At 38.5% G+C, this 11,149-nt stretch overlaps 2 protein-coding genes across 3 annotated transcripts; both read right to left on the bottom strand.

The window, feature by feature from the left end:
• Positions 1 to 281: 281 nt before the first annotated feature.
• On the bottom strand, positions 282 to 4,155 carry dctn6 (dynactin subunit 6). 2 transcript variants are annotated; one of them, XM_057336714.1, is made up of 8 exons: positions 4,059 to 4,155; positions 3,497 to 3,561; positions 2,881 to 2,986; positions 2,718 to 2,806; positions 2,581 to 2,628; positions 826 to 968; positions 629 to 751; positions 284 to 503 (listed from the first exon to the last, which is right to left on the bottom strand). In XM_057336714.1, the coding sequence occupies exons 1-7, from the start codon at positions 4,100 to 4,102 to the stop codon at positions 653 to 655; spliced, it is 594 nt and encodes a 197-aa protein (XP_057192697.1). In that variant the 5' UTR covers positions 4,103 to 4,155; the 3' UTR covers positions 284 to 503; positions 629 to 652. The 2 variants fall into 2 exon arrangements, with proteins under 2 accessions (XP_057192688.1, XP_057192697.1); XM_057336705.1 differs by having other exon boundaries at positions 282 to 751.
• Positions 4,156 to 5,602: 1,447 nt separating this feature from the next.
• On the bottom strand, positions 5,603 to 10,296 carry cldnd1a (claudin domain containing 1a). Its single transcript, XM_057335932.1, has 4 exons — positions 9,670 to 10,296; positions 8,930 to 9,037; positions 8,185 to 8,322; positions 5,603 to 8,089 (listed from the first exon to the last, which is right to left on the bottom strand). The coding sequence occupies exons 1-4, from the start codon at positions 9,962 to 9,964 to the stop codon at positions 7,869 to 7,871; spliced, it is 762 nt and encodes a 253-aa protein (XP_057191915.1). The 5' UTR covers positions 9,965 to 10,296; the 3' UTR covers positions 5,603 to 7,868.
• Positions 10,297 to 11,149: the final 853 nt, after the last annotated feature.

The following is an 11,149-nucleotide window of genomic DNA, read 5'->3' as shown; positions in this document are numbered from 1 at the left end:
AGAGCAAGCTTTCTTTACAGGATAAAGAGCAAAGCAGACCGTTGGATTAAATCACAACCATTTGACATTTCACTAATGTATTTCAATATTATGTGTTCTCTATTTAATATTTCATATTTGAGTATTAAGTAACATAAACTTATCAAGTCTCGACACTGTAATCAGGCTGAATACCCAGAGGTGAACTCCACCCCCCAACACTACAAACCCTGTTCACACTCGCCTTTGGCAGCTCACTAGGAATCTAGAAATAAAAAGGCATATTGTTTTTTCATATTTCATTTAATGAAACTGCTCACTCAAGAATGCATGAAATTTAGCTCATAAGGTACTGTTATATTTAGTTGAAAGAAACTGATTCTGTACTGGAATGTTTTAGTTGTTTACATATTTATTTTATTGTGGGAGAAACGTTTAGCAGGAAGATTTTACATAAACTACAAAAACATGTTGCAGATTAGAGATCTGAAGTGATTTCAGTCATGAATAAATTACGAGCCAAACTGCAAGTCCAAAACAAACAAACAAACAAACAAACAAACAAACAAACAAACACAAATCAACAAAAACATACAAACAAATGCAAAGAAAAGTAGCTATAAGCTCAATCGTTAAATTTATAGATTACATGTGTATTTGTGTAAATTCGCTCTCAACTTCTGGCAGGAGTGGAATTTCCTTTCACGGTTTTCTTAAGATGGTGATAATTGGGTAAAATCTTCATAAGGAAATCCAGCTGCAGCGTCTGAGGCTTTAAATGAAGAAAGTAACCGTTAAAAGAATGTCTGATTTACACCGTTTATCTTTGGGAGAAACACACATTACCTGCGGCCTTTCAGTCTGCACGCGTCTCAGACACTCTGAGCCGTAGATCACAGTGTTCTCTGGAATCACTTCACATGTGTTCACCTGACAACACGCACCCACGATACAGCCGCTAGTCAGCATCACGTTCCTGCCTACTTCAGCTGAAAACACAACAACACTTATCACATGAACACTGTTTCTGTTTCACAACATCCAAGCATGCAGCTGTACTTGTTTATATGCTCTCCTACTTGTCGCTTTGGATAAAAGCGTCTGCCAAATGAATAAATGTAAATGTAATGTATTTATATAGTTTTAACTGTTTCTTTGAAGGCCATGATGAGCAATGAGGGTTCAGTCAGTGGAGGAAGCGGATTGATAGAGTTCTATACGATCGTTTTCCCTCACCAAATTAAGCGTATAACATGCTGGGTGGGTATTTGAGGTTTTATTATTGTTGTATTATAATATGTTGCGTAGAAAAAAACTGTCTTAAATTTGATTTTACGATAATTTATCAAAGTGTATACATGATTCATCAAATGAACATTCACACAGAAAACCTGCATATGCCTCTCATTTAGATGTGAAATCTGTAAATCTCAAATGATATTAAAATTGTGCGCAGCTGAACAATTTCAGATCTTTGCCTTGTAAACAATGTCAAATTAATGTCACTACCATATAAGAGATAGAGGTCTGCAACCAAAATGTTTCATGAATAGCCTCGGGTTCGGGTTGGGTTTGTAACAAAAAAAAATATAGGCTATATACAAACAAGTTTGTGTGCAGTAGCGTGTGCTTGCGTGTTTGCTGCGTTGTGACCACAAAAAAACACGAGAGAAAACACACACTTTTCGCATAAACTGTTCTGCGCACGTGCTCCCGCTCTTGTCCTCGTTGTCACAACACAGCAGGTGATGGTAAGATGAGTGCGATAAAGCAAAATATTAGCGATGGAAAATGTATTACAGTTCCAAATGATGCAGGGAAAGCTTTATGATCTTGTCATTACTGTCAAGACCGGCCCGTAGTGTCCTTCCTCAGCATCCCTGCAGGTGACGTTAGCAGCCGCAGCGAGAGGAACTTCAGTGCAGCTGGGCTAACTTTTAATCAGAGGAGGAAGGCGCTTAAACCAACAGTCTATTCAAAAATGATTTTTGACTTTCACACCTGTTCACCCACAGCAAAGTTTAGTTATTGGTAAGTCTGTGCTAATTCTTATTTTTTCTTGTGTGTTCACTGCTGAGGGGGCCGCCGTGCCTTGATGAAACTGTGTTTGCTTATTTATTATTATTTATTATAATCGCAAGCAATCATAAAATGCAGCATATTTCAACAAAGCTTGCTGTTAAACGCACTTCGGGTTCGGGTCGGGTTTGGGCTTAAAATGTACTTGTAATGGTCGGGTCGGGTTAAACAATCTCGGTTACGGGGCGGGTTCGGAAGATATTTTGAAGAAAGTTGGTAACCGAACAGCACTGGACCCCATTTACTTCTATTGTATAGACACAAAACCAACAACGTTCTTCAAAATATCTTCTTTTGTGTTCTGCGGAAGAAAGAAAGTCATACAGGTTTGTAATGCCAAAATGGTGAGTAAATGATGACAGAATTTTTATTTTGGGGTGAACTATCACTTTAAAGGAGAAGTTCACTTCAAAATTTGCCCCCATTGACTTTCCATAGTAGGAATAAAAATAACTATGGAAAGTGAATGGGGACAAATAAAGGACAAACTCCTTTAAGTATAAGTACGAAGTTGTTACTCACCTTTTGATTCGATAACATTGTTATCCCCAATTTTCAAAGCCTGAGATACTGAAAAATATAAAAGATAAATTCAAGTTGAATTTGGCACAAATATAAGCTTCAAGTCATTCTAACAGTTTAATCAAATAAAAATGTACCACAGCCAACTTCAAAGACGTTATTGATGCCGACGGTCATGACTTTGGGTTCCACACAGTCACTGTCGGGCAGAATGTTCTCAGGATAGCTGCGCATACAAGCATTTGTTAATTTGTCGTACACATAAGACACAATAGACTCCGCTGGAAAGAGATGGCTCACCTGTTAATGATCAATGCTTGCTCTTCGATTAGATTTCCCTCTCCGATCACGATGGGTCCAGCCTCCGCAATGATCCGAGCTTTCGGGTGAACAACAGTTCTTGGTCCTGAAGCAGATATGAATTTGGGCTTGTTTTGTCGAGTAACCGGTCATATGTTGTGCTAAACTCTGAACATAATCACAGCTGAAGGCTGTTGTTTGGCATGACACGAATGAAATTACTCTATTCACATATAGCACTCAATACAGTGCCTTTAATACATAAAAAAATATTTTTAAAGCAGGTTCATGAAGTGTAACCATACTGGTACAAGATATAATATTTGACTGTCTTGTAACATGTCATAACATATCGATCAAAAATCATTCAGGATTATATGTTTTGCTATTTAAATATATAATGGTATTAAGTATGTACTGTAGGCAAGATGTGGACCTGCGCATAATAAACCAGGGTTGCAAATATTTAAGAATTTCCTTAAAGAACAACCAGCATGCAAGAGTGTTGACTGTATCACATTAGTTCAAACAGACTATGATGTTATATATATAATGATGTCATTTTACACGTGTTTTTGTGTTTAACAGAATAAAAGTAAGTGAAGTTCAGGGCTACCGATTGTGACATCTCCTCTGATCTCACTCTCCACACACACCACAGCACCCGCAGCGATCTTCACACTGAAAAAGAAAAGAATAAAAACACACATTAACAAACCCTGTTGATGTCCAACGAAGAGAGTGTGAGGTAACACAGTAAAACTGACTTATACACACTGAAAATGTGACATTCAGTGGCCTCAAAATGTATCTGGACACTTATATGAATACCTAAAGACATGAACACTGACAGTGTACTGTATATCTCACTGTAAGGGTGCTGCTGAAACTAAACACACACACTTCATGCAGAAAATGTATTTGATTTTATGGATTTTATCATTTAAAAGTGTATTAATTACTTTAGAAAAGCTAAACATATTTATATGTAATAATATGATATGATTTCATGTTTACAAATACAAATATTAAAACCAAACGCGTTTCGTGGGTGTGTCTGCTATTCAACTACATGAATCACTACAAGAGATGGATGTGTCACATATTAACAGCGACGTATTTGGTGCTTTAAACTTGAAACAGATAAACGAACTACTTTAACGTTTAAACATTTGTACCTTTTTTGGACGCTTTGTTTTGCACTCGGATCCGCCATGTTCATGCGTTCGATGTCGTCATGTGCAATTGTTGATGTCTGATCATCACTGACTCAGAAGCGCAATGAGCGATTAATGATGTCTGACGTCTGATCGCTGGCCAAAGTCCCTGCAAGGAAAGTCACTTCACTCTGTGGCCATATTCACATCACAGCGTCTCCGGGGCCGGAAATCCAGCCATACAAGACTGTATAATGCTGCCTTCAAATACTCGATTTCTGTGGAGTGTTTTACTAGTATCTATATGGAGTGTGGAGTGTTTTACTAGTATCTATATATATCTTCTGTATATCCACATTAATATAAACAAAAAAATGCAAAGTACTAATCTAAGGTCTCAGTAAGAGTGACAGGGTCCTAGTGTCAGTTTGTGTGTGTTGTGCAGTATTGTGTTTGTTTCCCAGTTGTGGTTCTGTTGCTGGTTGTTCTGTTGTCAGGCAGGACTTGACATATCTTGTATTGCACTTTTTGTCCTTATGTTGTTCCAACTGCTTCCATTGTTTACCTCATTTGTAAGTCGCTTTGGATAAAAGCATCTGTTAAACGACTAAATGCAAATGTAAATCTTGCATCCAGGTTTGAGCTTATCTCCTAGGCTGTGTCCGAAATAGCCCCCTATACCCTAATATAGTGCACTATTTGAGGGGACACACATTTTTGGTGGTGACCGAATTCATGGTGGACATTATTTAGTGCACTCATTAAATCCCATGATGCATCACAGTAACGAGAATACAACCGAAGTACACTCGCGGCTAGCTGCTAGCCATCTGTCGTGATGCTCGGGCTGAATGAATTCCCGCGTCTCGGCAGTAGATGGCGCCCCAAGCATTTCCAGTGCACCGAGTGTCCGAATTTTGTCACTTGTTTTCACCCACTCCTTAAAGTGGACTAATTTAGTGAACTAATGTAGGGATGGGAATAGTAAATGAGAGTAAATGAGGGTATAGTGGGCGATTTCGGACACAGCCCTAGTATATACAAAAGCTTGTCCTTTTGTTCAATCTGGTTGAAGTCTTTGTTTAAATTTGTAAATTGGGGAAAAGTTTTTCTATGATGTGTGTGTGTGTACTTTGGGCATAAAGTTAAAAAGTGCGGCTCTGTTTCCACTTGATTTTGTATGAATGTGGAGACAGTCTGTCTTCACTTGGTTTTCATGTCTGCCTGTGTCTTTCCGTCTCAACAGTGAGGTTGTGGTCACTGAGTCTGTACATGGTCAGTTTATATTATCTGTTTAATGACAGATAGCATTCCAGTTTGCTTTGGTGAGCTGTTGCTTCTGACCAGTGTTTGAGATATTTTTCTTTTTGGGTTTTTATCATTTGCTTTAGTCTGGCTGAGGTTTGGGGTTCAGTTGGACATGTTTCGGGTTGTAGAGTTGGTTCAGTGATCAGTTGCATGTATTTGACTGAAAATTCAGAATCGTCAGCAAGCTGTCCATCTGGATAGCGCAGTAAAAGTAAACAGTATAGTGGATGATGTATGCTTGACAACAGTTAGGACATTACAGTAGAATTCTATTTATTTAAATTGTGCTTTTCACAAAACAGATTACTGTGCAAAAAAGCTTATGTGTGTGGCTGTGTGCGTAAAAGCATTTATACAGTGTAAAATAAACAAATGTTAAGCAACGTTTGCAATGTATAAAATTAAAAATCAAATATAAATTACAAATGAACAAATAGTAATAAAAACAGCACACACAGAGTTATATACAGCATACAATCAGAATTAAGAATGATTGTCAGAATTAGGATTTCATTGTGCTAACTCAACAGTTTGTCTAAACATGAAAACTGTCCCAGAACATTTAAGAAAATAAATCACATGAACATTATACTTAACTGGGTGAGAAAATAACATACTGAAGAATCTGCGAATCAGTTCTGTTTTAATGTATGGGTTTGATCAGAAGGCCAAGACAACATGCATGCGTTTAGAGATCACCGTACAACTGATCCAGACTCCAGGATCCAATGCGAGTAAAAACACAGCACAACTATATTTACTTGAGCAATACACCATAAAAGAAACATAGACTTGTTTTCTTGATTTGATCTTTCTGGAGAGGCAGATTATGTTTCTGTTTTTTCATAATTGGAAAAAAACCTGACAAATGACATTTCATGTACACACCCAGGGTTTAAAAAGAACACATGCCAGCCTGCCAAGTGCGGGTAAAAATCAGATGTGGTGGGTAACGCTTATGTTTCATAGATTATCTTCACTCACTTTGCTGGGGAAGTTTCAGTAAAACAAGACAAATTATACTCGACTGTTGAATCATCATAATAGCGTCTTAAACCCGTTTCATACCGCACGCGTAAGCAGAGCATTGGGAGTGTTTACAGCGCGTGTCCTTTGTTCTCTCACACTGGCAGCATATGCAACGCACACGGTATTTTAAATACATCAATGAGCAAAATATCTTCCATAACTTCATCAAAAAGCTTATTTTATGTAGATTGTATAACTTTTGATTGGTTTTATCCGCCTGATTCATGCTCTTTTAGATACACGTAGTAGCTCCAAGTTATAAATAAAAAAACATTGTGCTTTGAAGGATACGATTTAAGTCACTTAAGGGTTAACTCACCATAGGAGAGAGTGATTGACTTGTGATGCGATCGATTTTCTCTCACACATACGCAATATAAGCATATAACATGATGTCTATGTAGTTTTATCTGTTTTTTCAGAAGGTTATGATGACAGTGGGTTTCAGACAGTACACTGACAGTGTAATGCCATCGTTTCCCCCTCATTCATATGCAATATAAGCATAGCATTTAAGACATACTTGTATTATAAATCCTTTAAATGTGCTGTTGTGGTTTGGCCAAAAAAACTCCTGACAAATGTTTTTGGCGGCTGTTAAAACACATTACACACCACTTACACGCTTTAAAGGTAAAACGTGTTACGTTTTCCTCTCAATCCATCTGCATTTGGAATGTAAAGAGTACACTGTAGACTCTGTGCCGAAATGATCGCTGCACAGCTGCTTCTGCTGCACGAGCATGTGCTGTTTACCCGTGTGGTGTGAATGCTCTCAGCTGTTAACATGGGCGCCGGAAAAAATATGCGCTGCTTACCCGTGCGGTGTGAAACGGGCATTACAAATATAATAATTAAGCAATATTGGGTGACAAAAACAATAACTGCTGCAACTTATTTTCATTGCAAACGATACTGTGTGGTATTTGCCTGGGGTAACTAACCCCAGTGTAAAAATAAATTCGCTCTAAATAACAAAGCAGCACAAGATAAGAACACCCTAAGTGTTAATATCAAGTGTCACGCAAGGGTTAGTATTTTACTGTAGTTTGATTTGATTTGACCATCTAAAACGTATTTTTGGTGGGTTAGGGTTGGTGAAAAGTATAAAGGATGAGGATAAACGAGTTAGGAAGGAGATATGAAACACAGTTTATAAATACAGAAAGTCTGTTTATTTTTGTCTAGTAAATTTAGTAGTCATATTGGCTGGTGAGTAAAAAATGTTTATTTTAAACCTTGGACACACCATCTAAAACCAGGTATGAATATTATGGCCAGTGTTAAACACTGCATCACAGAAGCCTACAGACTGATTGAGATACATCATCTTTTCTCATCCTTGTGTTTCGGACCAGAATGATTTCTCCAGAGTTCAAGAATCTTCACAGCAGCATAATAAAAATGAACTAGATTGAGATTCAAGTGCTTAAGGATCAAAACTCAAATCCATTTTATTCGATCGTCTGCAAGTTCATCCAAAGATCTGACATTTTAAGCAACTCTGTACGCAGTCATGCGATAGTAGGTCTGACCGTGGCTGCGAGCGGCCCACACCAGCAGCGCTGCAGCCATCATTTGAAGAGGAGATGCGATGAGTGCCAGATATAGCGACCAGCCCAGCATAGCATCCACATGATCTGGAAACACAGACACACGATGCAGCAGATCCATTCCGGCCAAGAAACAGCACACGGTAGCCAGAGAACACAAGCCTTAAAATAAAAAATAAAACATTTAATCCTGTGCAAAAGTTACAGCAGAACAAAATAAAAATCACTGAGATGTATTCTGACACTACATTTGTTACCTGCAAGCAGATGCAACAACCCAATGAAGAGCACTGGAGTGAAACTGCCACACAAACACGCACAAAAACCCAACAAACCGCCCAGAACCACTAAACCCAGAGACACCAGCGGCAGGAGAAACTGACACCTCCACAGATCTGCAGGACAGAGTTAAAACACTGTGTTCATCTATAGCAGCAGAACTGTGTGTACAATCATAGGATCATGTGTGTGTGTGCCGGCGTCTGAGTCCTGCACGGGTCCTGCTTGATAAACCCGCACCCGCAGTAATTAAAAGAACACCCGACAGCAGCACTAATTTAATTCCGTACCCGACCCTACCCGTTTGACAAAAATGCTGAGACCCGAACCGCACCCGCATTACATCTACATAATGCAGATAAAACCATTTATTTTCTCACGCAACAAAATATTAGGAATTCCTGGTTAATACAATTTTTAACATGCAGTAGCCTAACTCACATGGCCGAGTTTCGGGAGAGACAACCAAGAGTGAATCCACTTAAATATTATTCTATATTTGATTAGTGATTTATGAAATGTGATTTGATTTATGAAAAATTTGTGAAAAATAGCCTATATTGTTCATGTGATATTAACAATAGTTTCCCTTACCTCTTTCTGTAAAATTATACTTATATATAAATTGTATTATGACAAATGAATAATTAATCCACCCGTTACATCAAATATTAGCGGTTCACCCTACGGGTACCTGCAGGACTCTGGCCCGCGTATTCTTACAGGTTCGTATTGTGTCTTCTCCACTGTTGTGATTTCCTGGTTCTTTGTATTTTGGTGTCAATTGTTGGGAGGGAGTAAAACTCACACACTCCAGAAGCATCTTTGGATCTGAAAGCACAAACAAATTTTTGTAAATATTGTACCTGTCAAACTCAACCAGAGGTCAAATAACATTTCACATCACAATGTCAAACATGTTTTATCTAATATCGAAACGAACAGAGGATTAACATGTAGAGTTACAAGGGAGAGATGCATACATCTACACAGCCAATGAAACAATTAGAGAGTGCAATGCACAGTGACACATAAACTATGATTTTTTAAACATTAAATAAACAAACAAAAACATCAAACTCGTTTCCCCATCTCTTTACACCCTAGGCTACTGTCTCCATGTTTCCAGCTCTGCCCTTCGAAAATAAACCATGTATTGTGGTTTATAAGTGTAGTAACAATGTTTGTTTGGTGTATTGATAACTATTGGCAAAACCATGTTTTTTCTACAGTAATTGTGGTTATTTTGGGGTAACCATGGTTGTAACAGTAACAATGTTTTTTAATTGTAGTAAAAAGGATTAACAAACTCTATTTGTGAGAATATATTTCTGTGTGCCACTGAATTATGTTGTAGTCATAGAGACGTATGCAGGTTTCCCGATCGGCCAGTGCTTGACAACAGCCATAATTTACATGGTGTGCTCAGATGTCTAATGCCATTTTAATAAAAACATTTGTACCTGCTTCTTTGTACCAGTGCGCATCAGTGGGCGTCTGAACGCATCGCCACCACAGCCCGATCGTCCCGTTCATGCGGAACATCGCGTCGCTCGCGGTTTTCTCATCAAATTCCCTGTCCAGAAACTCGTCCTGCAGCGCGCGCAGTTCCGTGGCGTTGGACTCCGCGCGCACCGGAGGGCTCGTGTAACGGTACCAGTGCGGCGAACCCACCGATACTGAGAGATACACGGACGCCAGGACGCTTAAAACACCGGCGATGACCAGAGCCGTGGCGTGTCGGTTATCCACCATCATTCCTCGGTGTTCAAAGCTGTAATAAAGCCTGTTTTACAAACTCGTTTGTCTTATGGTTATTTCGTGCCCTATTTTTCGCCCATCTGCTTCACGCCATCTGTCAGTCTGAGAATAAAGAACAAACACAACCTCAAAGAAGTCTCCGTTTGTTAGTTTATGTGCTAATCGGAGGTAGCGCGGGAATATGAGGAATTTACCCTAAATACTAAAGGAGTGTTTAGACGCAGTTTGTGCAGAAATCCACTTGCAGTGCTGTGGCAGGTGTTTATGGGTAATGCAGTTTTCTACTTGTAGCCTATAACGACGCAGATGAATCAAACATAAATAAATGACCCCACAAGCGAAAATAACAAAAACAACATTTTAAAATGTATATTCAGCTAATATGAACAGATTTAATCTGTCAATTCGTCAATAACGAGATTTTGAAAGCTCATTGGCCTAAAATGTTGCCTCTGATTATGATTGGTTATGAAAGCAGGAGGCGGGTTTTAGACAGATTTAAAAGATCCTGCTTCAGCTCTGCTTCCGCTTGGTTGGTGTGCTTGTTAATGTTGGTGCCTGCAATTGGCTCATGTGTGATAAACTCAAAGCAAGTCTGTAGAGTTTTAAAGTAAAATGGCTCTTTGAAGAGATGTTGGTGTTATAGTGCATACCGTTATTTAATTTTTACGTTTTTATATTAGTGTCTAGCTTTTTGAATGTTTAAGGCTTCTTGGTGGCTCCTGACTCTTGATGGACATGCTGATTTCCCAGTGAAAAGTGAATTATTGGCAGCATTTGTAATTGCTTCAACTCCTGCAGAACCTCATGAAGTAAGTCACATGTGTTCCTTTCAATAAAGAACCGCTGTAATTTTGAGGTGATAAATAAATCTATGTAATGTTGCTTTTGTTTCTGGGTACAGTGTAAAGCTGTTTATTTATATAGTAAATTGTTTTACATTTGGAAATATGCTCGAAGGTTGTAAGCGACCATGATTCAAGGCAGAGTGTGTTTAAATTGAATTATCTAGTTATGACTCTTAACTTGCCTGAGTGTTTAAAAAAGGTGTTGAAGCTTTTTTTCTGAATTGTGGTTGCAGGAACATTATCAATGCAGAGGTTTAAAATCAGGATCTATGATTTGTTTTCCAGTAAAAAAATATATATTCCTGTGCTTTACTGACTACATCGGCCTGAACTT

The sequence above is a fragment of the Triplophysa rosa genome, linkage group LG1 (assembly GCF_024868665.1).
Source record: "Triplophysa rosa linkage group LG1, Trosa_1v2, whole genome shotgun sequence".
In the NCBI taxonomy this organism is placed as follows: Eukaryota; Metazoa; Chordata; class Actinopteri; order Cypriniformes; family Nemacheilidae; genus Triplophysa; species Triplophysa rosa.
This window is presented reverse-complemented; position numbering and strand designations above follow the sequence as displayed.

What these genes read in the sequence shown, in the direction of transcription:
- dctn6 (XM_057336705.1), bottom strand. Translation starts at nt 4,102, where the DNA reads ATGAACATGGCGGATCCGAGTGCAAAACAAAGCGTCCAAAAAAG. An exon ending in AAACAAAGCGTCCAAAAAAG is followed by an intron (nt 3,562 to 4,058) that starts GTACAAATGTTT and finishes TTTCTTTTTCAG; the next exon opens with TGTGAAGATCGCTGCGGGTG. An exon ending in CAAGCATTGATCATTAACAG is followed by an intron (nt 2,807 to 2,880) that starts GTGAGCCATCTC and finishes TTGTATGCGCAG; the next exon opens with CTATCCTGAGAACATTCTGC.
- cldnd1a (XM_057335932.1), bottom strand. Translation starts at nt 9,964, where the DNA reads ATGATGGTGGATAACCGACACGCCACGGCTCTGGTCATCGCCGGTGTT. An exon ending in AGAAGACACAATACGAACCT is followed by an intron (nt 8,323 to 8,929) that starts GTAAGAATACGC and finishes TCTGTCCTGCAG; the next exon opens with ATCTGTGGAGGTGTCAGTTT. An exon ending in GTTGTTGCATCTGCTTGCAG is followed by an intron (nt 8,090 to 8,184) that starts GTAACAAATGTA and finishes TTTTATTTTAAG; the next exon opens with GCTTGTGTTCTCTGGCTACC.